The 27,667-nt window shown below is 38.9% G+C and overlaps 3 protein-coding genes across 3 annotated transcripts; all 3 read right to left on the reverse strand.

Annotated features, from left to right (window-relative positions):
* Positions 1–344: 344 nt before the first annotated feature.
* Positions 345–2,833, reverse strand: LOC149009809 (Galactose oxidase/kelch repeat superfamily protein). Its single transcript, XM_089160465.1, has one exon. The coding sequence runs from the start codon at positions 2,427–2,429 to the stop codon at positions 1,260–1,262; it is 1,170 nt and encodes a 389-aa protein (XP_089016591.1). The 5' UTR covers positions 2,430–2,833; the 3' UTR covers positions 345–1,259.
* Positions 2,834–3,246: 413 nt separating this feature from the next.
* LOC149009810 (FAD/NAD(P)-binding oxidoreductase family protein) lies at positions 3,247–23,307 on the reverse strand. The gene is made up of 10 exons (XM_089161527.1): positions 23,112–23,307; positions 20,014–20,128; positions 16,665–16,761; positions 13,174–13,317; positions 12,304–12,362; positions 10,652–10,719; positions 10,512–10,563; positions 6,141–6,317; positions 5,388–5,990; positions 3,247–4,700 (listed from the first exon to the last, which is right to left on the reverse strand). Exons 1-10 carry the CDS (start codon positions 23,117–23,119, stop codon positions 4,485–4,487), a joined length of 1,539 nt encoding a protein of 512 aa, XP_089017653.1. The 5' UTR covers positions 23,120–23,307; the 3' UTR covers positions 3,247–4,484.
* Positions 23,308–25,116: 1,809 nt separating this feature from the next.
* On the reverse strand, positions 25,117–26,003 carry LOC149009811 (uncharacterized). The gene is made up of 3 exons (XM_089162378.1): positions 25,911–26,003; positions 25,741–25,828; positions 25,117–25,640 (listed from the first exon to the last, which is right to left on the reverse strand). The coding sequence occupies exons 1-3, from the start codon at positions 25,914–25,916 to the stop codon at positions 25,117–25,119; spliced, it is 618 nt and encodes a 205-aa protein (XP_089018504.1). The 5' UTR covers positions 25,917–26,003.
* Positions 26,004–27,667: the final 1,664 nt, after the last annotated feature.

Consider the following 27,667-nt stretch of genomic DNA (forward strand, 5'->3'; position numbering starts at 1 on the left):
TATTACCCTAAAAAAGGAAAAAGAAACTAAGAAAGTGGATCTTAAGGGCCCGTTTGGTTTTGCTTGTGTGCTTAAACACAGGTTTCTGGGTCCCTGAAGGACCTTTACAACAAGAAAATGGTTCAGCCTCACCAGTACAGTTTTTCGTTCTCTCTTTTTCAGGTTAGATTTCTGCACTTCCAAAATGGGACTTTTTGTTCTCCACATGCTTTAAGTTGATCCTTCTTTCAAATTAATGACATGATTTACTGATAGGTACGTCTTCATAAAGATTTCCTCGTCTACTTCTCAACCCATTGGTCAATCATGATAACAGACACATAGGATTCTTCGATGAGATGCATGATGAGCAGCACAAAAAGTTAAAGCAGTACATACAGAATTGTCAGATGAAACTGCTCGTCCAGTTTTCCTTGGATGAATAGCAGTGCGAGATTTGCCCCCTGAGGTCTGAACTTAATGCATCATCCAGGCTCCAGCCAGCGCTCAGGTTCATGGAAAGCCTCTATTGCCATTTCTCAACTTCATGCTCTTGGGCAATGTAACTGATCACTATGATGGTGCAGCTTTCTTGTGATCTTCTGCCCTGTTCTAAAATGGACGTAAACCTCATCAGGATTGCAGGTTCCCACATTGCCTATGTTGATTTTGGTGCATATATTATGGAACCATTAGGTCTAGACTGATTTATAATCTGGGTATAAAACTCATAGCGACTCACTATAAAAGACATTGACACTCTTCCCTTGTTCCCACCAAGGTTGGCCAAATGAAATTTTGCAACAGAAAGTATTTTCCATCCCAAGAAGTCATTACTTGCTGACGGATCTAGTCGTGTTATTAAACCAAACGTTGTTGGAGAAATTAGAGAAAACTTCATTATCAGTAACATTTGATACACTTCTGGAAAATCATACAAGGTGATGCAACTATGCAAGCAAGTGAACTTACAGAGAAATTGATCACTTGGCTCAGATTTCTTTGAACCATAGAAACATGTGACAGTACAGAAACCCAAAACCCTAAACAGCAGAGGAAGGGAGAATACAAATTGCAGCAGAAGGAGGGAGGTCTATCTTACAATTTTGTCCCCAAGGAATGTTGCTGAAGGATACCCTGAAGAAAGAATTGCTTAATAATCCCTAGAGTTACAGTACAAATGAAAGGAAATTAAAGCTCAACAGTTAATCCTAGTGGATTCTTTCGATGATTTTCTTAGCTGAGCATAGCTGAATGCATGTGAGAGTCAAATATCTCATCTATTCACCGTTCTCTTCATCCCTGAGAACACTGTGAAGAGGAACCTGGGAACAGAAACTAATGAGCTTGTGAAACCGATTCACCGGTACCGGCAAATCTGGTAACTTTCTCCAGCTGCATTTACTTGAGTCACTGTCGATCTCACAAACACAAGCTGGATATGTCCTGTGATATTCTTCATTGAACACATAGATCAGCTTTCCCAATCCCACACACTTCAAGCTCGCAAATTTCTCGTCTTCATCGCTATCAAATAAGCAATTTAGCAAGTCCTGAGGCATGATAGCTATCTCACTGAACTCCATAGTTCCTTCATCGACCCTCCAAAGGTTAAACGATGGGCCTCTTGGGGTGTTGCAGAGACCCGCCAGGACAAGCTGGTCCATACAAGCCAACAAGAACGAGAACATAACCCCAGGTGGCCTCAGCGTCTGAACTTCACTCCACAGGTGATGCTTCAGATCAAAGGAGGATATGAAGCAGGAATAGATGCCAAAGACAAAGAATTTGCCTTTGAACAAAGCAGATGTGAGCCACTGAGACGAGTTTCCAGATCTGAAATCCGCCGGCAATGGGGGGCAGAGCTCCCAGGTATCAATCCTAGGGTCGTAGATCTCGACGGCCAAGCGATCTTCGATGTCGACAAGACCACCGATGAATCTGACTCCACCAACGACGATGAACCGAGATATACCAGACTCGTCGTCGAAGACACCAACAAGGGGATTACAACGAGAGAACCTGAGCGGCGAGGTCTCACGCCATAAACCACACAGAATAGGGGAATAGCTGAAGCGAGAAGTGGTGGAAGAGGTGGTGGTGAAGAAGAAACCACCAGAGCCCAGGAAGGATTCTTCTTGACAAGGAGATGGGCAGAGGGTGGAGGGGAGGCGGATCCATTCGTTGGCTTCTGGATCAAAGGCGAAGGCCTGGTTGTTCTTGATGAATATACTGTTTTGGCCAAAGAGGAAGAACCAGGGTTTCTTGGCTGGGGAGACACGGGTGGAGAATGATCGGGAGGTGACGACGGAACGCCAGAGCTTGCAAACTAAGCTGGCTCTAACGATGGATCGGATGGGAAGGTAAGAGAGGATCAAGCCTGTTAAGTCTGAACCCAGGCAGATCCAATCATATTGAACAGAACAAGCTTGGTTATCGTTTTCTTCCATTAATGGCTACAGGGAGAGAATCAGAACCCAGAATCCAGACTAATCCAGAACAAGGAATGTCGATAAAAAATCAAACAAACCCAGAACAGAAGAAGAAAACAAAACTGAGAAGGAAATGGATAGTGTTTCAGTTGATTGAACTAATCCATTACAGTAGCCATCAATTTCGTTGGTTTGAGGGGACTGAGATATGTGTGGTGAGAGAAAAAGGGGTTGGTTTATGAATCATGGGTTAACAGCAACTGCTGTGTTGGCGTAAGGTCCGCCATGAATGCTGGGTTACCGTTGAGAAAGCTCAGCGACTCTGAAAGGGTGGTAGAAATTCTCCTAGGCACATTTTTTTCTCAGAGAATAGAGGAACCATGACATGACTGAGTGCATTTGTTGATAGTCCAAAAAATGAAAAAAAGACTTGAGTGCATTTGTTTTTCTTTCGAGCCACCACTTGATCAGTAGGAAGATGACACGTAAGCACAAGGGTATCTTTCAGAGGAAATTATTTCTTTTGAATTGTTGATAAATTATTATTATTATTATTATTATTATTATTTTTTTTTTTTTGGTACTGATGTTTTTTTAATACATATTTTTTTGTTATTGCCAACCCCAGTTTCCAAGGCTTTGCACTGACTAATCCGGTGTTCGATCCGGGTTGCATACCTGGCTGTAGTGGGTGAGTTTTCCGACGGGGATTTTTTGCATCCACAAGGTTTCGATACCGGAACCTTTTGCTTAAGCGGACCAAGCTGCTTACCACTTGGACCAACACCCATTGGTTATTATTAATTTTTTAACCATTGAAACGAAATCTATTTGCCTGGCACACCTTCCTTCGCCGAGTCTAGATCCTCTACTCACGTGAAAAGAAAAAATTTCAGTCTATCGAAAAAGTGAAAAACAAAGTCCATTTTCTAGAAGAATTTCAAAAGTGTAAAAATCTCCCCTCTTTTTTCTAAGATTTATCCATACTCTTTAACTCGCATCTTTGGAGAGGAAGTGTTGGGAGGAATCCAGGATGGTCAACTCTCCCCTCTGGTATCAAAATTTCATTAAATCCTGTTAACGTTTAGATGGATTTCCTTCCTTTTATTCATGGGATGATATGCACTAGAACTGAAAATCAGTGTATGCGGATAGAAAGATAAAAACTGCTACTGAAATCAAGAAAAATGTGTTTTCCTTCTATTTTCGAGAAACAGACACAGAAGATTAGTTATGACTATAGATTTCAATGCTAGATAATTATATAAGACGAAGTGGTTGAGGTTTTTTGTTCTTTCTGTAGAAATATGGTGTTAAACTAAGCTAAACTAGATAATGGTTCTTAATGGGAAGATAACGTACAATGATCATTCTATAAGGAGCAGTGGTTGAGGGGTTTTCGTTCTTTCTGTAGGAATAGAGTGGCAATGCTTGAAGTTAAACTAGAAAATGATTGTTAATGGATAGATGACATAAAATGATCGACACTGATCTCCTTCTAGAAGGGGTTAGCAGGAGTGGTAGAGGAAATATTGTAAACCTAGAAGCCCTGTAATTCTCCTGCGACATACTAAGTAGGTAGTCCACCAGTCAAAACCCTGCATGATTCACACCTGATGTTTCATATTTCAGTTCTGACTGTTTGGTAACTAAGTCAACCTCTTAACTGGCACCGTGACTTGCATAGTTTTTTAACCGAAATTCAGAATTTATCACTTAATGGACTTGCAGGGGATGAAGAAGCTACAGTTCAAGCAATTGAAAGAGTCTGAAATCAACATTTACAGTTTTCACATCCCGACGTTTGAATAACAGCAATATGATCAGACTATTCACCCATGACCCTATCCTAAATGGTAGTGCTGGTATCAAGTTTGGGTTGGAAGTCCAAACCAAATTCGTGGATATGCTCCAACAGAAATTTGTTGTTGGGTTTCTGCATTTTTCTGATTGACCATTTAATTTCTATATTACAGTGTCGACAAATCAGAATATTGCTCATACTAATACAAACTTTATCCAATTGATCAATAAAAAAGGTAGATAGATCCAGAAGAAGCTATTTCTGTTGTCTCAAGAGAATAGTGGCCATTTCTGCTCACCTGAAGCATATGCGATTATATTTCTTTTCAAAGGTGCAATATACTGTGCACCATGGAATGCAGCAGCTCTTACAATATTAAGAGGTCCGAAATCACGAGAGTATGCCTTCTGAAAACCATCAAGGACTGCAGTCATCATAATATTTGCTGGCTTTCTCTCTGCTTCATACTTCTTTAACAAAGAAACCTGCATAAATAAATACGTCAAACACACACAAACTCTACATGAACACCAATACCAATCTCGTATATAACTTGATGTCAAGGGAAGTCCTTTAGCCATAGTGCTGATACAACCCAGGGTTCAACACCCTGGTTATAGGTCCGTATAGGCCCCACCCAAATGCAAAATGGCTCAAAGTTTAAAGGTAATGATCATTCTGTAATTTTTGAGACAAGTCAGGCCTTTAAGAGTAAGTTAACAGAATGGGGAACAAATCAAAAGTTAATTCTACAGAAGAACAAAAAAAGGGACAACTCTGGAAGTTAATTGGAGACGGGGATAACAGAACAAGCTTCGGGTTTTTGGGGAATCTTAGTACGGCCATTATAAGGAATTAGAAGAACGTATAATCTTCAAACTCACAACATAGACCAGCAGAAGGGAAAGGCTCTTTAAATAAAAATTTTCCCTTGATAAGCAATACGATAAAGCTGATGTTTTAGGTACCTCCAAGGAAATCCCCTAGGTCGTAATATGGTCTCAAGATATCTGGAAGCTGTTTTTTAGTAGCCCTACTCAAAATATATCATATGACAATATGCAAATGCATCACAAGCTAGTGGAAAGAAAATAGACTGCTGAAGTAACCTGCTCCAAACAAGAGACCTGAACAATAAATCTTCTGAGTAAGAGAGAATTCAGATAACCTACCTCCCCAATGTCAGAGCCTACTGCTATGCCGTCAGAAATGACCTTTGAAAGAGAAAATGCATCTCCAAACCCTAAATTGACACCTTGTCCAGCCAAAGGGTGAACAGTGTGTGCTGCATCGCCAATAAGAACCACACGGTTTGATGCATAATCATTGGCATGCATTAGTGACAATGGGAACATCATTCTCTCGGATGCCAGCTTGATGGCTTTGGGAGGAACTTCAAAGTGTTCACTTCCTGAGGGAGTTATCATAGTCGTAAACCAAGAAGATCGATCTCCATGGTTACCAATAAAGCTTGGCTGGGGCCGAGGACCATAACCATAATCCAGTGCTTTGTTTACTGCTTTAACAAAATCATCCTCATTCATTGATTTATGTTCTGAAGCTTCTTTTGGTTTCATAGTCCAAACAATATTGCTAAACTTGTCACCCACTGGTAAAAGAGCAATTGGACCAGAAGGAAGAAATCGCTGCCATGCACACTTGTTCTCAACATCATGTTCAACAGTACAAATGACAGCATTCTGTGGATAATTCCATCCAGTAGTCTTAAATCCTGCTAAGTCCCTTACACGTGATTTGCCCCCATCAGCTCCAACCTGTTATGCTAAGCTAAATCAAAATCACAGGAGAAAATAGCAACAAGGTTTTACAGCAGAAACAGAGGACAAATATGCTACCCATTCTTATCATTCCCCTCCATTATTTAGAAATTAACAATAACTTAAACAAGCAGAAGCCATAATTACCACTAATTTTGCATATAGGCTTTTGCCATCACTCAAATCCAACTTTGCCAAACTACCACGATTGTATGATGTCGTTTCTGATGGAGAGAATCCTGTCTTGGCGGAGGGAGAGCGCGACTGTAAAGTCATCGAGGACAACCTGGATGGGTAGATTGTCTTCTGGAACTCTGCATTTTGCTGAGGCCAAATTCCTTAAATCTCAGATGATGCCAAAGAAGTTCTCCCTTATTTTTTGGGGTGGGGGAGGCAGGGTGTGAAGTGGAATGATTTACATGAAGTGAAATACGTTGAATAATTTTCAGTTGGAAAAAGTACATTGAATAATTCACCAAGAAAAAAAGAAATACCTTTTTTTTTTTGGTTACAAAAAGAAATACATTCAATAGGCAAGGCAACAAAGTTGAAGGATATATGAAAGCATGACTAGTTGACCAATCATTGAAATGTCAGGTTAATTCTAAAAGTGTTTCTTTATAATGCTCCAAGCAAAGGGCTTGATGATGAAATCCAATCTAGATACACGCACAAAACATAGACCCCATTAACCATGCCATAGTGCTGTACTATTTTCAACTTTACTGAATGCCTCAGAGAATACATTAACAAAGACTTGGAAGCGATATCTCCAAATTAATGGTATAATCACTGGATATGGATTTAAATAAGCAAAACATAAGATGCTCTACAAAAACAAAACCAATAAAACAGTGACTATAGTACTATACATTATCCGCTAAAGATGATGAAGGCAACTCCATGACTTCAAGCATCAACATAAATCAACTACAGAGCAGTGGCAGGGGTTGTATTTCCGTTACAAACCAACCAGAACCCCTTGCCCCTTTTTAGTATTCAACTCAACCAACTCAGCCTCATCCCAACTAAATGTGGCTGGCTACATAAATCCTCTTTCACTAATTCATTCATACCAGTACTTGATAATAATTCTAAACTATGCAAGTGTTTCCTCACCACTTCTCCTATAGTCATTTTAGACCTACCACTCGTTCTTTAGTTCCTGCAATCTGAATCAGTCATGCATCCTTACCCATGCATTTCAAGGCCTCCATCACAGATTCTTTTTATCCTTTCCTTTTTTTTTTTTTTTTTTTTTGGGGGGGGGGGGGGGGTTTGGGTGGGTTATGAATCATCACACATGTTCATGTCACCTCAAATTACTTCTCAACTTACATGTATCACAGATGCATAAAATTATAATCTTATTCAATTACTACTCATCCATCTCATAGGTTAAGTTTTTATGATGTTTCCTTGCCACCCAACTTTCAGCTCCATACATCATTGCTGTCCTATAAAATGTGTTCATTTTCTTAATCAGGTTTAAAAAAAAATTTCAACTCTTAGTTGGGATTTGGGAATAGAATGTGAACTCTTCAGTGCAATAGGCAAACAAAGCACTGACTGTAACAGATCAATCCAGAAAGTAACCGCTTATTAACCAGGTAACAAATTTCAGCCTAAATCCTGTTTTAGCACGCTCAGACAATAGCTACTCCAAATTCCAGAATAGGAGACAAAAACAAACAAACAAAAAAAACAAAAAATTAAATAAATAAATTCCAGGTCTCAGGTTGGAAAACAAGCCATATCCGAGGCTATTCATCCAACCTGGACCTGATTTAGTACTGGATTTTGGACAATGGCATGTCACGGTCATTGTTTCAATCAGATACCCCATGTTTGAACTGGTTCGTTCAAAAACATCATGTTTAACTTTTTCTCATTCATTGTTCATTTTATGGTATAATCTAAAATACAATTAATGCAAGAATATGCTATTATCAAGATTTGAACTTGAAACCACACAGTCAAATAGCAAAACTAGCTCCAACTAAGACTAAATTTGAAAAAACATCACGAAATAGTCCTCGATTTTCATAAGTCAAGGTTTCAAATGCAGACAATCTTACAACTTAAAAATGAGGTTGACTTCTCTGCATTGACAAAGCCTGGACCCAAGCTAGTTTAAAATGCATTCAATCAGAACCCATATTTTGATTTCAACCTGGTTTTCAATAGGCTTGCCAAAATTCTGCAGCCCTTAAATTAACCACGTTCATTTTTAACAATGCAGTGGATGAAGATGAGTGACTTTGGGATGTTTTGCTGGAGTTCAGGGATAAAAACACTGTTTATTGGAGCATCATCAAATGAGCTTAGAACCTTAAAAGAGGAAAAATTTAAGTAATTTAAGTTCAAGAAGAATGGATAATCGTATTGTCACCGCTCTTTAAGGGGTACTGTACTTAATATCTGACTGTTTTGGAGGAATGGTCAAGTCTGCTTTGTTGAATATCCTTTCCTGGCCTCCTTTTCCAGTGAAAACCAAATCCAATCTTGATCTCCAAAAGTGTTATCCCACATCAAGGGTCCTCCGTCAAGAGGAAGGAGATGTAATTTGGTTATCTGTGCATGCTTCCAGAGGCAACCCTCTCTCGATTTCCAGCCAATCCTTCATTTAGTAGCCGTTCATTGCTCGACTGAGAGGGGGTACTAAGATATACTAAGAGGGGGAATCGAAATCATAAGGAGCTTTGTTCATGTTATTATACTCAAGATAGTTCCATTTTTATTTTTGTCTTCCCATTGTGTTTGCACACCTCATGGTGCAACCAGCTAGATCATCATCATGCTAAGTGCAATGTGCCTGCTAACTTCCATGTACAAAAGGATCCTATTCCCCACTTTCTGTCCAAGATGCAGACTCTTCAACATGGCTATCACTCCCACAGTGGGACAATACAATTTGAACCTCAAAAGCAATAATTTTTTTTTGGATGAATAAATAATTAAATAAACAGCGAAGCAACAAAATTACAGAGGAAGGGAGGGTAGCACGAGACTTCAAGAGGAAGCTCACAAAGAGGAACTGACACCCTAGGAACTAACAATTAACCTATTCATGGGGTTGTCAATAACCGGGGGGTGGGGAGGTGAAAGAAATCTAGAAGAAACATCAAAACAGATGACATTCCAAATCAAGTCCAGAGGCCAAGATTTGGAAATCCATCTCCTAAGATTGCGCTCCTACCACAAGTGGTGGATGGTGACCCCAAAGAGGCAAAGACTAGCTTACGAACTTGGTCTCAAATGAAGGGGGCAGAAAAATTCCTCAAAATCCAAGTCCAATCTTGAGCGAAACCATAGGAAAGCCTCGACCGAGGCCAAATGGATGCAAGGGCTTTCTCCCAGAGAGAATGGGAGAAGGAGCAAGAGAAGAAAAGGTGATCGAGATCCTCTGAACCATTTCGACAAAGGATGCAGTTTGGGTTAACGGGGATGTGGCGGCTAATAAGGAAGGATTGGGGGGGGGGGAGCGCAAGGTTGAGAGCTCTCCAAAGGGTGAGGGTATGGTAGGGGATGTGGCCTTTGAACCAGACCAAAGGGGCCCAAAGGACCGGGGGGGAGGGGGACCAAAGAAGGTTCCAAGCTGAAGAGGTGGTGAAGGATTTCAAGGGATAAGGGAGCCATGTAGTGGTATCTTGGGCAGAGTTCATAATAAGAAGGAGGGCATTCCAAGCATGTGTGAGACTAGGGTGAGGAAGGGGGGACCAAGAACTATTGGTAATGAAAGAGGAGAGGATGTTAGTCTTAGGGATATGAGTCTTATAGGCAGTGCGGGCCAAGAAGAGTGAAAAGAATACCCATCAAATGCCACAGATCAAACCAGAATAATGTAGAGGAACCAGAAGAGATTTGGACAGAGATGGCAGAAAGAGCTCGTGGTTGCAGGAGCAAGAGTTTCTCCAAATCCAAGAAGGATTGGAGGGAATAGGAGCGGTCCAAAAGGAGTCCAATTTGAGAACGAATGATTGAACCCAGGAGACCCAGATGTAATCATGCTTTGAGGTTGTCTTCCAGTTGAGCTTCAGAAGACAAGCCATATTAACATCAAGGATACGACGGATCCCCAAGACCTCCTTCGAAACAATAATTCGTTACTAAAAAGTATGTGTATTAAATGTCCATCTTGTTTTTAAACAAGAAATAGAAATAAGATTGTTACAAATGGAGATCTTATCATAAAAACAAGCAAAAAATACGAATTTGATTGCTATGATGATCAATCATTACCAAGCATGAAAAGCTAACAGCTACAGCGTCATATCAACATATATTTCACTTGTGTATTTACATATTGCATTATTTGTGCTAGTCCTATTCATAAGAAGTTACCACAAACAATAGATGATTTAAGAACCATTACGAAGGGACAAGAACTACAATCTAGCTATACAATTGAAGTACCGAACACTATAAGCAATACAACAAAACAAACCATTAGAAACTTTTCAAATGTGTATGAAATACTTATCGAGCAAAATAAAACTGAAAAGGTACAGGAAATACCTCTAAGCATGACATCAGAGAGCTATGAATCACCTTATTCTCCACCACACACCTAAATGCAGTTCCAAGTATGTCAACAAATTTATCAAATTTCATGATAACCAAAACGAAGAAAAATTGTCTTCAAAGTGATTGCTTACCCGAGTATTTCTTTGCCTACATCTCTAGCACTGTATGTGGTGTAGCCTAATCCTGTGTAATCCCAAACCTACGAATGAAATAAAGGACAACTGACTATTTTCAGTCCTTAATGAAAGGTTCTTGACATGCTGGAAACTTCAATCAATAGCCCTGAATTATCAATTGAGTGATGAATATCAATACGCAAACCATAGTTCCACAGAGGTCTTTGTATCAAGTTGAATTCAATTGAAGTCTAAAGAATCCCCCAAGATTGGATAAAAAATAAGAAGATAAAAAAAGAAGAAGAAGAAAAAAACTATGATAGAATTAAGAGCTATTTCCACCAGGGATGGGGAAATATATTGGTTCCAACAGCCCTGAATGGCTAACTGAAATGTGCAAAATGTAGAGCAAGCAAATTTTCTTCTTCCTACCTCCCCTTCAATAGCAAATGACCAGATATTAGAAAGAAATGGGCAAAATATTTCAATGCTATCAGGTATGCTCCATCTTCCGTCCCCGCTTTGCTCCTCCTGCTCTACTGCCAGCTGCAACTCTGGCAACAAAGTGACTGCCCCCCCCCCCCCCCCCTCTCTTTTCCCCATTTCTGGATAGACTTTGGGATCTAGGTGTCTAGACAACTAGGCAGTCAGTCGCTATGTCCTGAAAATTTTCATTGTAGCCTAGGTGATGCCTTGACAATAACAGTTCAAACAAAATGGGTATCTTTAGATGAGTAACCTATGGTGACCCATCCTTTGATTGCACAAGCTGGGAGTCCAACCCCAAAATAGTGATACGTGTTGATCATTTAAAAAGCCAAACTTTTAATTACAAAGCCCATGCCAACAAGTTTGTTTTTCACGGTCAATTCTGAGGTTGCCACATGGCAGTTGATATGGCAGTCACATAACTGGATAGACAAATGGAGGTTTGGATAGTTCATGTCTAAAAATTTTATTCAATTTTAACCAAATATTATATATGTCCAGCAGTCCATGCACACCTATGGGCACTCCTAACACTACAGTGCAATTTCTGTAGCCCTGATTTCTAAGTTCTATTTTTCCACTTCGCAAAGTCCCTTTGGGATGAAACTTGACACCTGAGCAGGGACCCAGGCTTCTACCAGTCAAATAAAAAATATGAAAATGTGAGCTATGTGAGGAAGGTGCTCTCCACATCGTTCAAGCATTCCATAAACAGGATCCACAATCCAATTTATCCAGCTGAACAAAAAGCCTCCCATGAATCTCAACTTTTGCTACCTAGGATTGTAGATGGGCTGTACACTCCTTCACATGGGAATCATACACATTTCTAAGTAAAATCTAATAATTTAACTTCACCAAATGAGCAATATTGGATTGCATTTGCATATTCAATCAATGCTTGTAACACGTTGGTTTCCTCCCCTCCCCCTCCCCCGCCCCACACCTCCAAAGAAGGAAAAAAGAAAGTAAAGAAGAAAGAGTTATGTATTGGCATTTATGAATTATTTTATGTCAACCAGACCAACCTTCATTTGTTTAAAACCACAGGAAGACCAATATTTTAGCCACGAGTTACACTCATTAACTGCAGGGAGGTCAGTAAGAGTATGCAACTGGAGAAACTAAGGATCAGAAATGTATAGGAATATCCCAAAATAAAAGAACCAAAGAAGCACCTGCATCTTATCAAAATAAGCATGTCTATGTTGCTGAAGATGTTCCCAAGCACCAACATCTGCCAAGTGGAACAACAGTTATATGCTGCGTGCAGACAAATATAAAATAAGAAAGAGTGTTCCGGTGCATGAGTTTCCCATTACTGCAGGGTCTGGGAGGGACAAATGTATGCAGCCTTTTACCTCCCCTTCATGGAGAAACTGTTTTATTTTTCAATCTCACAGCCTGATGGTTGCAATAATACAACTTTACAACTGCATCAAGGCTTAACATCTTATTTCAGAGTTTGATATTTCCATGAAATCCGTTAAGAGATTTTTTTTAAACCCAATGAATCCATTGCTGAAAAGATAATTATACCTAAAAACTCACTGTTTATTATTATATAGGTCTCAGAATAACTGTTATACTCAAGGAGAAAAGTATGGACCAGCCAAAGGCTAAAACATGAGCGTATAATAGAAAAAGAAAGCATACAGAAGGATAAAAAAGGGTTTTTGGGGGGGGGGGGGGGGGGGGGGTGTAAGTCTAATGTATCAGTTTTGACCCTCATGGAACATAGAAACCAAATGCATGAAACTTAAAATGACCAAGAAACCAGCAACAGCAATCAACATAATATGCACCCCTACAAAGCAAATAACAAGACAAGCGAGCAACCACAAGACCCCCGGCTTACAAAAAATCACTATACGGAACATGCTGAAATATCTAATAAGATGTTCCAGTCTAGTGAATTTAGAAGTGAAGTCATAAGGTCTGCTAATGTCTAAGCATTTCTTATGTTGGTTAGACTACAGTACATGCTAAAAATGGAAATCAGATTTGTAGGGAACAACAAAAAAAGTGAACGGATTAGACACTGATACCTTTGAAAAAGGAAATGGTTGCAGGAGTCACAGTGCTGACCCTTGGATCAGGGAGATCATCTTTCTTTATGCAAGCCCTCCTTCCTAAGGCAGGATTGCTATCAATAATGGCAATATTCAAGTGTTTTGTCAATGGCATGCTTGCTGCAAACAGAGAGTGGGGAAACATTAGCCATTTTGTACAGACACTAACAAATAGTGGGCATGAAAATTTTAAAATTTAAAATATAAATAGAAACAAGAACTGGTCGTTTCCAAGTAATATGCATTTCAGGTAAATTTTAACATAAAAGCCCCGTTTTGTGAAGACACTACCAAATAATGGACATTAAAACATAAATAGAATGAACAATGATTGTTTCCAGGTAATAACCATGTGAAAAGGAAAATTTCAGTTAAATTGTGGCGTAAAGCCCCATCTCCTCTCCAAGTAAAAATTGTGTGAAAAGAAAATCCCAGGTATAATCACACAATAAATTACAAGTTTTACCTATAATTTTCCTTTTATATGGATTTAACAAGAAATAATGATGTGAACCAGAGTTCACCCCCCGGCTGAAACACCGTAGTGGGCCCCAAGGCCACTCCAAAGTGGCGCACCTAGGGCTGGTTGAACCCTCTTATAGGGGTATTTTGGTCAAACCATCCCTAATTAATTGCTGGTTTTAATTTTCAGAATTTTCTTTTTCAGTTTCCAAAAGAGTCTTGGTTAGTTAGAAGTCTTGTTTAAGTTAAAGTTGAGTTCTTGAGTCCCTAGGAGTCTTCTTTAAAGATAGACTTCTACAAGTCTTTATTTACAAGAAGAGTTCCCTTTAGTGGTAAGAGTCTTAGGGGGAATCTATTTTCAAGGAGATTCCTATAGATCTTTAAGTGTTTAATTGGATGGTTAAGATTAATTGTAAGGGGATCCTAATCTATAAAGGAAACCCACTTAGGATGGAGTCTTTAGTAGGCTATAAATAAGCCTATTCTTTCATTACAGTTTTCTTAATTCTGATTATTGAATAAAATTGAGTTTGAGTTACGAATTGTGGCCTTGTTGAGGAGGCCACAGTTGAGTAATTAAGAGTTCTTATTCAAGATCAGCATCTCCATTAGGATTCAGGCATCTTCTTCCATCTCCACCATTCTCCCACAACTACATAAGCAAACCAGCCTTTAACAAGTACAGCAACCAAGAACCCCTCCCCTACCCTGCGACTCCATCAAGAACCCACCCCCACCCATCTCCCTTCTTGTGCAAGCATCCTCAGCCCCTCCCACCCCTGCAACAGCTCCAAGATCCCCCCCCCCTCCTTGTCTCTTTCTTGCGGCAGCCTCTTTCTCCCCCTTTTTCTGCCTCTTTTAGTTTTCTGTTTAATTATTTATTATTTTCTGGTTCTTGTGGCAGTATTGAAACATCAAGGAAAAAAAGAAAGAAAAGGAAAGGTAAAGAAACAACTGAAACAGAAATAGAAGAAAATAAAAAAAGAAGAAAGAAAGATTGCAAGAACCCTCCCATCCCTTACAGTATGCTTCCCTTCCCCTTTCTACCCTACTGCAGGTTTCCTACCCCTCCCAGATAACTTTAGGTTACCCTATAACGACCCACATCTCTTCCATCTAATTCCAAAATTGTTTATACCCTTATCCCAAACCCTTCCCATACGCAGTCGCAGGCTTCCCTTCCCTTACCTTCCCAATTAATTTGATCGGAACCCTAGCTTTTCCCTATCAACCCATATCCCTCCTAAGAGTTTCCAGTGACTTTCTTAGATACCCATAGGCAGCCCATAATATTTTTAATTTATTTGTTGGAAGATTCTAGGCAAACCCTTAATTTTAGGGAAACCATCCTAGAAACCCTAACCCGAAAATTGGTTTCCATTAAATAGAGGAATAGAAAAACATAAAGGGCGACCTGGTGCCATAGGCTTCTGCACAACCCGGGGGGGGGGGAGCGACATCTTACCCCAACAATTTTTGCTGGGAGGCTCATTAGTTAAAATAAAGTATCATATGGCCCAATTGGACACCCTTAATTGCATCAGATCCCATTGGATATGTTTGATCTAATTAAGGATAGGCAGAAACATGGGATAACATAGGATGCGTTTGCAAAGGTATCCCATCTAAATAAATAAAAATTTTGAATGAGGAGATCATATAAGACCCCTTATCATGGTAGGAGAACTCTTGAGATCTTGCAAGATATCTCTCTTTTTCTGTTCAGCGAGACCAGATGAAGTGCTTATCACATAGGGTCTCAAGTCTTGAATCTCGAGTCGTAACTTTGATTATTGGATTATCATTTGAAATTTGTACTTTGAACTATGAACATGTGTAATGTATTAGACTTGTCTGACTTCTGAATTTTGAGCATCCATTTTAAGATTTCACTTCAGCATAGCCATTTCCCACTTGGGGTCCAAAGTGGAACTCACATTTACACTATCTTCTTCATAAATCTTAGTTCGCTAGTGTGTTCAGAAGGGCTGAAATAGTGTGGATAGCAAGGTTTAAACCCCAAACACCCCTCGAGTTGGAGCTTTGAGATGGGGGGGAAATTCCACCAACTCAAGCCAACTCTCTTCTATGAGTTGTCAAGATGGGCCTTGAGATCAAGATCTTGAACCATGCTCCTTATCCCCATCAGAGAGGCTTCCTCCAACAGCCCCCTTTAGAGCTAATGCCATCAAGGTCAACTTTAATGAAGCTCCATGAGAAGTCTGGGCCCAAATGCATAGTTGGATCATAAGACAAATCTCACATGTTCAGGTCGGAGTGTCACAAGACTGTGCTCTCACTAATGGCTTGAGATCAGCTTGCATCATTCAAAGGCCCTCCTAGGGGTTGACCGAGATTCTAAAGCAAATAATAATTGGGTCTCTCCAATGGATGTTGACCCCCCCCCCCCCCCACACACACACACGAGATTATAATTCAATTTGCCAGATCTTTCAGTTATCCAATAGAACTCTAGATTTAATAATCTGTTAGAAAATCTTAAACACCAGTGGAGGAGGTTCACATCCACAAGACATTTAAAACTCAGAGAACCCCAGCAAATAGGGCTCAGGGAGTATATATAATTAAGACAGCATCATATGATATCTGTTATTATTAATTATAGAGTTTAGATTATTCCACATTGCACAAACACATTTACTTGTACTTTCTTCCCTATATGTTGTCTCATTCTCTAGAGTAGCGAATGCAGATTATGATAAATTCTGCTAGACTATTTTTTTTTAATGAATAAGAAAATCAATTACATAATGAGATCAGATAATGTACAAATATATGGCACCGTGCCATATACAGATAGAAGAAAAAAAAAAAAGATAAGGTACAGTATGACAGCAAGATGAATCCTCAGACACTTTAGAGAAGATAATAATCCCACCCATAATCACGAGGAAGAAATTGGCATAGTTAACTCATTCTGAAGAATTGACACTAATAAATATGAACAGCACTTGAAATCTATAAATCCAGCTGACACTACTCACACAAAGCACAAGCAAGAGCCATTCCAACCATGCCGCCTCCAACAATAGCAACATCATATTCGTCCATCGTAGTTGTTGTACCAAGCTTATGTTCCTCCTATGAGTTGAAGAAAACAAAGTCAGTCCAACATGCACTCCAAGCAACATCAATGGAAATCTTCAAGATACAACCATCCATAACAAAGTTAAGCTATACTACTGTAGTGATCTTTACATGTAAATGGCTAACAGATCCCCAGGCTCAAAAGCCAGAAACTTACATAAAGTTTCAAGGTAAACGGTAAAAAATTCATGGTTCAAGAGTTAGTGGAGTAAGCCAAGATATACACCCACCACCAGCCCCTCAAAAAAAAAAAAAGGGAGAAGATTTTGGCACGCCTTGAAACAAAACCCTATGCAACTGACCAGGTACAGCAAATTTCAAGCTCCAGATTCCCTGGGTGCTTGTTCCACCAGCCACTTCACCTGCAATTCTCAGTAGAACAATTTGTTGGAGCTAGTACAATTCATCTAGAGCTTGCATTGGAGGATTTGAGGGAGATTGTGAGAAAATTCATGGTTTGAGGGTGATACCCTTGTTCCCCAAAATAAACACTTTGTGAAACTAGAGTAAATATTTTGTTCCCCAAAATCCCGCTGATCTATGACTTCAAATTTAGATTAATATCTTGATCTAAAAAATTGATCTTCCCTCAAAAAAAATAGAAAGTTGATACCTATTAGTTGGAGCTCAATTTTATATATGTTGGGCATTGGCCGATGCACAGCTTCATGATATCACAGTATTTTCTGTAAAAGAATATATTTGTCCAATTTTTGAAAATTAGAAAAAACTTTAGATTTTCAACATATTCTGCTTTTATTTTAAATGACAGTGAAATTTTCAAAATGATGTTTTATGTGTCATTTCATGCCTTGTGGTGATCAGCAGGCTCTTCATCATCTTCATTCCGTACTACTCATGATGATCAGTCATAGGGTGTGTCATATTTTGTGGATGGGATGGTGTGGCAGCTTCTATCCCTTCCTAAACCTCCAGTCTCTATCAGTCCAGTTCACCCAAGCTGCTGTGATGGACATCGAGGATTTCTTCAACATACCATGACATGGCCATCTATTGTGATCAAGTTGGAGGAATAGTTTTGTTGGTGGCAGCAATCATCCTCATCTTTCAAGTCCACCCTAGTGTAGTCCTAGACTGGTAAGAGATGAACTACAAGTCAATATCCAGGATCAGGGATGAACTGACAAGCTCTGGTAGGTCAAAAATAGGTTTGAAAAAAGTGGCAGTTTGATGGTAAAGTCAGTTTTATGTTGGTATTGGGGAGGCTAATTGAAGGTTTGCCGTTGCGTCAATGGAGAATAATTGCTAAATAGGAGTATCAACAAATTAGGGTTTGGTTTCTGGGTTTTGGGGAAGGTAAGAATGGGATGCAGTCTGGAAAAAGTCCTCTTAAGGTTGTAAGGCAGATCCAATCCAAATAGTCTTCTGAATGGTTGAACTGTCCCGTGTAGGTTTTAAGGTTAGTGGAATCGATTCCAAAGCCAGAGGAGAAGCTACGGTTTATGGTTTAGAGGACTTACCAAAGATTGAGATTGGGGATGGTTCAAGAAAAAATTGTTGAAGAACTCCTCAACAGCATCTTGAATGGTAAAAGATGTACTTGGGAGGAAGAAAAAGAAGAAGAGATGAAAGAGGAGGAATAATCAGGTTTGGGATGTCAATGCCGTACGTGTTGTTTCTCAACAGCATGAAAACTCAGAGAAAATAGCCAAAATTTTCACTCAAACCATCTCTGGTCGATGGGGAATGTATTACCTATAGATAGGCCTTCTAAATTCTTTGACTTACAAAAGGACTTCTAATCACTCTAAAGGTTCAGGATAGTACTAAGACTTAATTCCCAACTAGAATTCACTGTCAAATCATAATTAAAATTACAACTCAAAAAATAAGACTTAAATAAATGACTAAAGTAAAGATTAAAGAGTGAACCCTGCGGTGATGACTTCCGCACAGGCAAGAGTCTGGGGGGTAAGATTCTACACAGCCTTACACCAGCAATTTTTGCTGAGGCTGTTTCGATACCTTGATTAAATCAAAATTAGATACCCTAATTAACTAGCATGATCCACACTTTATGGGCTTCTAAATCAGGCTTACTACATCAATAACCCAACAAATAAGAAGCCTAAGGCTTATAGAACCCATCCAGTGAAAATAATGTCTTCTGAGGACAGAACTCTACAGTGTTAACAAAAAGTAGGAGACTCAAAAGAAGAAGAGGACATGTTTGCTTATTTGCACCATTGAGGTGAAATCAATGATTGTATGCTTATGACTAATAAAATTTTGGAACTTTACATATTAAATGACATTTATTTTTCATCGCTTGCAATTACACATTTTCATTTTTTTTTTCAATTATAAATGGTACCATAGAACAAAATCATGTGTAATATACACTATCTTTGGAAATAGACAGACAAGTCTTTCCCATGGTTTGAAATCTCGCATGGTCTCAAGATCTTGAGAAACTCGGCCCCTCCGGAACAAGGTGGGGTCAAAATCTTTTCTTATATAATTTTTGAACGAAATCTCAAGTCTCTTTTTGAGATTTCAATAATTCAAGGGGCATACATAAAGAAAAAGGGGGGGGGGGTGTAAAACCAAGGTCTCGTCAAAATCTTGGTTGAGATTTCAACTAAGACCACTTTTTTTCTAGTTTCGATAGGAATCCTTGTTTGAGGGGAGGTGGGCAGAATTTGATCATTTTGGGCATACTTTACCTCAGACCAAGGGGATCTCTCAACAAAAGCACCGGCTAACACATGAAAATAGTGGATTGAAGCTCCCAAAACCATGATTAAAGCTGTGTCTTTTTGAGGTAACCCATTTTCCCCTAAACTATTCTTTTGAAAAATGTATGATCAATACTTGTTTATTGGTGTTGAAATTAATATATGTTGAACATCATGAAATTAATATGATCAAACAAAACTATGTACCAAAACTTGTAGAAGTTCAGGCAGGTTTTATTCAAAATCCGAACTATACTTATTGAACCTTGAAAAGAATCTAATCAATGAACCAAGAACAAGGCCCTCTAGAACTAAGCCAAGGAAGTCAATAATAAAACAAAGAGAGCAAAAGTAGTTAGACAAAACAGACCCTACAGATTTAACAAACCAAATCTCACAGTCAGAAGACCAAATGACTCATCCACATGAGAGAATTTGATGCTTTCAGCCCTCCACCGGTGGCTGAGCTGGCAATCTTACCCCTACCCTCAAAAAAGTATAATCAAGAATAGCATAATAACCATCCATAAGTGATAAGGATTATTACATTATTAGAATGAACAGAGTCAGCACCAGATACTCCAGCAGCTGCATCATTAGTGAAAGCCTTCTTTGGAAATTTTGATGTGTGAACGGTGGCCATAACTTTTCTCACAACTGCTCTGTTTCAATGAACAAAGGTATCAGAACACACCAAAAGAACAGAACATGCTCATACTTGCCATTGGGGGAAAAAAATAAAGAAACATATTTCATGTATCTGCAAACTGTTCTATATTAAAACCATTTGTTCCTTTTTCAGATTTCTTGAAGTGTTCTTGGGGTAGTCATGGCCATGTGTTGGATGTGATAAACCAAGGCAATGGAGATAGGTCCTGTTTCATGCTATAACCATATATCCTGATGTTTATTTTGAGAAAATATATATCAACCCTACATTGATTCCAATGGAGAACAGCCCAATTTGGCAGTGGATCTGCATCACATACTAGAACCATCAGGGCTCAATTGGACTTGTGAGATTGAACAGGCTGTCATTAACTTTAGCTGCATCTAGATGAAGTTCTAGGTTTGTCCAGAACAAGTTAACAAATTTCAAGACCAATGGTACACTGTCTCTAGTTGAGGGACAGTCAGGAGAAAAGAAGAAACTAGGAGAACCAAAGATGCAGGGGAGATAGAAGAGAGAACACACATGCAAAATCAATTCTTCCACAAAATAGAAGGATTCAACTTCAATATTTCATTCTCAGAATCTAAACTTTCCTCCCTATTATATCAATATAAAGGAAACAACCTTGTATTAGAGATACAAAAACGAACTAAAATGGAAACAACTCAGATAAAGAACTGCCAAATAAACCATATCTAAGAAAAAGGAAACAACCTAGGACCATAAAATTGATTTAGGACTGCTCATAGGTTAGGACCTCCAAGGTGGGTCATGTTAGTGTAGCCAGGCTAAGGCAAGTAGGCAGCTGCATCAGTTTTGCCTTGTTGCAACTTGCAACCACAGAGCTATTTTTCCAGAACATTCTTGCTTTATGGTATTATAGAACTTAATCTCTTCTTCCTTTATTATATGTCAAAATGTCATAGAAAATTATCTCAATGGTCTCTGCAATATCTTAGGAATTTTATGCTTCATTCTGGACTCATAATGACAGTTATCCTTTTGCAGCTTAGGAACCTGTGAGTTACCACAAATGCAAACTGGTTTGTCTGTATCAGCTTGTATCTGTGCCAAATGAATGCTAATAGATACAGGGCCACATGCTTCTTTTCATCAGGGTAATATCCCTATCAATGATAAAGCATATCCATGAAGGCACCACCCAGGCATCCAGATGCCTTGGGCTTGTTGGTCGCCTTGCATCTGGACCCCTTCCAACACCTTCTCTTAAATGCTGTGTCAACTATGAGATAAAGTGAAGCACTTGATAGATTTCCGATTTCATAGCATAATGGACAGTGCCCACAAGACTGACTAAGGTGTACACATCAAAATTAAAGTTCTTGATATTGCATTACAGTTTTTATCAAGGATATTTTGTCCCACTGAACAAGGCATCTAAGGCACATTTGCTCAGGTTGTCCCAGATTGAAGATTTAGAAGATCGCAGATCTTTGTTTCAAGTTGGGCTAAATGGACCGAGGTGGCATGCAAAACTTTAGGTCATCACACCAGCATTTCAGCTGACATGACACCACCTAAAACTTGTAGACAAGTTGCACTAGATAGGAGAGAAAACAAAAATGGATGGATATGACCTTTTACTCCCTTGGACCAAAAGGAGAACAGGGAACCCAATACGCAAAAAATGTCTCACCAATGAACAGTGGACATCTGGCAGAACCAATGAAAAAGCAGGGATACAACTATCATGATTCTTAAACTTATCTTAGAAACTCCACTCCCATAAATGGAAGCACACACATGAAAACTTTTTTTTTTCAACTCCAATTAGGAATATGAGGCACAAGGTAAAGGACACAATCAATCACACTCACTTAGGTTCTCTCACATTAAGTGCTCTTGCATGGTTCTTGGTCTGTGGTGCACAAGTCTCCCCTCAGCATGACAATTCAGATTCCAGTGGCAACAAATTAGGGATAACATCCAACAAATACATTGAATACCAACTTAAGAATGAAAGCCCATGGATTACATGCAAGATATGTATCGAAAAATCTTATGCCCATGAGAATTATTTCAGAAGCCTTGAGAAGGCAATGTTTAACAGCTTCCTCTTTAGTATTATAAGGTGAAAACATCAAGACACTGTAAGAGTTCAAGGGGTACAAGACAATAAATAGGCTTTTGCTCCACAACTCACCCATTTTACTTTGCCATCACCAGGGAGGCACTTACTTGAACTCTCATGAGAGTGGAAGTGGAAGTATCAATTTACAGTTTGCAGATGATATTTGATCAATGATTGACCTTTACCTGCAAAGCAAGCTAAAGACTAAGGCTTCAACTTCTATTTTCTTAAGCAATTATAGATGTTCCACTTGGTGGTTTACGTTTTTTTGGTAACATGCTGTCCACAGTATCTATCCAACACAATGACACAAGACTTGTAGACCGATTCATATGGAGAGGATGAAAAGGAACCAAATAATAGTTGTAATTTAAATTGTCAATAACCATTCGTTGACTCTGTATCATATTCACATCATCAAACTTCCAGTCCAACTACAGCATATCTATCTCGCAGTGACAGCCAATTCATTGCACGCCCTTTGTAATAACAAAGGGACTTCTCTCGGGGGTAAGCCACTAAAACAGTTTTGCTTATCCTATTTTATAACCCCTCCGTAAAAAATAACCTATTAAGAAGAATTTTTGCCATAATTTTGAACCCCCATTCACTCCTCATTTGTTAGAATAACCAAAACCACGACATTTATCAACAGCAAGACACCGGAATGTGATACTGGCGAGACATGAATTGTTTTGAGTATCATATCTGTAAACTGAAATTTGTTTAAATGCGATACAAGAATGCCCAAGGTAGGGAATTAGGCATTAGTTTACTCTGAATAATTTTCAAACAGAACGCAAAATTTCTAACGAAAAAGAAACCAAAATACCAACCCAATAGCCAGAAACATTAAACTTGGGGTATTGAATGTGCATACCTGTTCATCCTTCAAGATGTGGATGTTAATGGAGTTTCTGCCTATGTACAACAGAGAAGCAAGAAAAGCCTCCAGAGGTGAATCGAACTCTTCTGTGATCTAATTTGATTGTTTCAACTACAGATATATCAAGCAGGGTTTATGGGTTCAGAAGAAAACCGGTTACGCAATGGTCAGCGGAACGAAAAATAGAAATGCCACGTGGCTAACCTGTCTAAACCACGTAAACGGCACGCAGACAGAATGCCAAATTACCTTCTTCTGCCCTTTTTCTGTGAGGTGGTCAGGTGACGTAGGTCAACTGGTCAATATCAAACCAAGGTCTTTTGAGTAATCATGACCATGGTTAGTTGGGAGTCTTGGGACAATGGAAAGTAGAGAAATAATGGAAGAGATACATGGAAATTCGATAAACAATTCCATTTATAAATAGGCAATTCCCATGTTCTTCCTTAAGACCATAGCAAAGGACCATGACGAAGAATCAAATCGGTGGCCTCTTCACTAAAAAGTGGTAGTTTAGTTTACCAAGTGAAGAACCTTATTATTACAATTTTCCATTGTTAAAATCCAAGTAAGTATCAATCACTTTTCCCAGATTTTCTTATTATCAAAATTTTCTTTACTTTGCAAATTGCATTTATTTCCCAGTTGTTGCATGTAATTTTTGAGTCTTGAACCATTCGGGGCCGATGACTGTGTGAGTGGTTCTGGGTTTGAACTTTTACCTTTTTAAGATAAACCCTAGATCACCAAACAGTGAACATTGCCTTTCTATTTCTTCTGAAAATCAGAGGAAATTTGAAAATTTGCCAAAAATTTAGTCATTTTCTATTAAACGAAGAATTTAGTTTGAGATTTTTTATTGGTAAAAGGATTTCCAATCAATTTTAGACTAACTTCCTCCATTCGCTATGAATCAAGAATTTCTTCCATCACTGTGTATCTGGATATATGCTATTTTTACACCTCCCAACAAATAGGAAGTTAAAAATTTTGTGGGTAGCCCTAATTGTTACGTGGAAGGTTGATGTTGCAAATACAATAGAGAAATATCTAGGAAATAGCTTTGGTTGATCCACAGTATGAGCTGATCTTGCATGGGAAAATAATTTTGCACTGGGGTGTGGGGTGCTCACGCCCTGGCTTTGGCCCTTCAACATTAGGAACCCCTCCAAACATGGAAATTTGTGTAATGGTCCATGTTTTAATCATTCAAAACCATCTCTCTATGTTCATTAAAATGGTACTTCTCATATCTTTGAAGTAGTATTACATCTAACAAATTCTTTGATCTTGCCAAAGAAAAAAACGAATCACAATGAACATTGTCGCTTTTATCTGCTACTTGCTCTTTAGAACATGAAACCATGGACATTATTTTTTACAGTTTTCCCCCTTTCTTTGTCTCAGAGCTCTAGCACCACAACTGCACAATCAATAAAAGGAAGCAGTTAATTAAGTGGGCATTTAAGAGACTATAGAAAGCTCAAAAAGTCATATATATCATGTAAAGGTTAGAAGATAGAAGATTAAAGGATCAAAGAATCTTACATAGGTCGTCATTAGTGATCCAATTTCCTCTTCTGGAACTACAACGTTCAGGCTCTTGACTTGAAGTTGTTGCTTCCTTTTCATCGGAATCTGGAGCTGAAGCATCTTCAGCTACAGAACTGATGATGGGCTTGATCTGCGATTGGTCAGATCTTGCTGAAGATGATGTGTAAGATGAAAAGCCTGAGAAAGCGGAGGAAGAGGTGGAACAGTTCCCCACATCCCATCTGGAGTTTATCTGTGCAGAGGAAGAGGTGGAACAGCTGCCCGCATCCCATCTGGAGTTTATCTTTGCAGAGGAAGAAGTGGAACAGTTACCCACATCCCACCTGTAGTCGATCTTTGAAGAGCTTAAGCTTGACTCATCATCATGTGCTGCTGCCTTGATAGCACCACGGTTTGGGTAGCCCAAAGTCTACAACATTGATGGAAGTATTGTAAGTTACAAGAATCAGAAATTTAAATGAAGGAAAACTGAACAGAGGAGAGGAGAAGTAAGGATTCCATCAATGGTGAAGAATTTCACCTTTCTACTGGTATACTTCCCGCCACCCTTTTCAGCTTTAGATGAAGCAGCCCATCTCAGCAGCTCCTTCATTCTAGAAATGGGTTTAGTCTTATCCGCCTTCGGTTTGTCTTTCTTTTCCATTGATCCACATTGTTCATTTGCAAGAGTAGGTACTGTTGTTGCATTAGAAGATATTGATAGACCCTTATTGTTTACATGAGCAGCTTCTTCTTCCTTCATGACTCGCCGCAGCCAACTATGATTGCTGTTACCAAATCTTCCAAGTTTCTTCAAGTTAAGAGTGCTATAAAAGCATGTCTTTGGATTGTGTCTATCCATTAAAACCCTAGCTGTTGAATCCGAATTGTTCTCACGTTCCATCTCACTTTCTTCATTTCTTGTTGATCTCTGATAAATGCTGTCACCCCTTTTATACAAAACCAGATCCTTACAATCTGGTTTTTGGACTGTGGGTATCACACGATAGATGAAAATCTGTTAATTAATGCTATGCTCTAAAATTCATATGTTTCCAGAGAAATGCTGTTAAGAAGAGACATTTTATACCTGTTGAAGAAGCTGTTTGCTTATTGCTAGCACGAGTAATGGGTTCTTTGGCCTGTTCTTGTCCTCCCTTAAAAAGCCACTTGAGGATCTGCAAACATGAAGCATTAATGCGTAAGTATGAAGCAAAAAATATGAATTCAATAACCAGATTATGAGATCATGAAGCTCACCGGCATAACTATTGAGTTGATGCTGTTTATGTATATATATGTGGAGTGTTAAGAAGAGATATATGATTGTAACTCTGACAGAATCTCCTGTTGTGGCTGTGTGCTAAGATTCCTGGCTACACTGAAAAGAAGGCTTTGATAATTGAAGATAACGTTGAACGAGAGTGAGTATCTAACAGAGCTGGAGAGATGAAGAGCGGTCAATGAGTAGGGATTGGTTGGGCTTCTGTTTCTGAGTTATGAGAATTATATAGGATTACCCATGAGGTGGGACTGCGAGATTTGGTGGGGGATGGCAGAATTAAGGATTTAATTAAGAGAGAAAGGTGTTTAAGCCCTGGTGTCATTTGTCTCTACCATACATTTGTGCATCATTGCAGAATTCTCCAGATGGTCCTAGTGCGAAGGTGCCCATTGTATTACACATTCCTCAAGACTGAATTGGTTCTATAACTCTTGTCTCTTCTCTCTCTTTTTTTAGCCATTGGTCTATGGGAGGATTTCTAGTGATTAGCAAAACTAAGAGAGAGTTGAGATCGATTGGAAAAGAAAATGTCAAATTTGATTTGTTAACTAATTGGTTGCCAAAAAAACAAAAGATTTGGTAACTAATTTCATAGCTGAAAAGTTATTATATAGCTAGATTATGATGTCAGATTTGATTTGTTAAGTAATTTCATAGCTGAAAAGTTGGTATATGGCTAGATTATCTAAATGATATGATGACTGAAATGAAAACATAACTTGGCTCTCCTTGGACCAAGTGGTCCTATAGTTTCCTTTAGATTGTCTCAAATTATGGGTGCACATCCCTCAAAACTGAGTTGGGTTGGAGTCTTCTCTCTCAAAACAAATGTGTCTTGTGCAATAGCTGCTACTCTTATGAACAGTGAACAGTGAATAGTGACCACCCCATGTCATTGCTGGATGGGCATGCAGTTTTCTTTCGTTTATACTCCAGAGAAGATATTTTTAGTCATGGAAAGGGAATGAATAAGTCTCTCTTAACTTCTAGAGACCAGTGAAGAACACAACGTGGAGGTTTTGGGCATTGGTATGAGGGAAGTCATATGCATCGCAGAAAGGTATCTTTAATTTATACTGATTGATTTTGTTGAGTAAAGCATGTGTGTGTGAGTTTCCTCGGCATTAGTTTTCACTGGTTTTTAGGAGATCCATATGAGGTGACGTGTTAGCCTACTATCCAGTTTATGGAACCATTGATGTGGCCTCAATATAGCCGTTGGATCTTATCCTCAAACCTATAAAACTTTTTGCCCAAGCAGGTGAAATCATCAGTAAATAAGAAAAAAAATTCTTAGGTCAAACTCGTTTGGACCTTTTAGGGTTCATGGAGTAATTAATTTTAATTGGCTTTTTCTTGGCAACCTTGTTTGAGTCAGATAGATGACGTAGATAGGAATACATGCTGGATTTGTTGCAATTTTTGTTGACTCCAGAAAGAAGGGGAAGGCTTTAGAGCCAAGGAACGAAAGTTCGGTGTAGTTCGGTGTTTCGGATGTTGTCGAAATCAACGAATCGGCGAAATCTCGCCGAGATTTCGCCGATTAACTTCCCACGTTTCAATGCAATTTTCATTTGACGTGTTTTCCAGCTTTTGTCAATTGTCATTAATTATTTCAAATATGTATATGTGTGTTGTGCAGTGTGCTTTCTGATGTGTCATGAAAACTTTAAAAATTACAACAACAGCTGTTTGATAATCCCTGTTTGATGTATTCAAATAAAGACAAAAC

The sequence above is a fragment of the Hakea prostrata genome, chromosome 7 (assembly GCF_041222555.1).
Source record: "Hakea prostrata isolate BN-2017 chromosome 7, UWA_Hpros_2, whole genome shotgun sequence".
NCBI lineage: Eukaryota > Viridiplantae > Streptophyta > Magnoliopsida > Proteales > Proteaceae > Hakea > Hakea prostrata.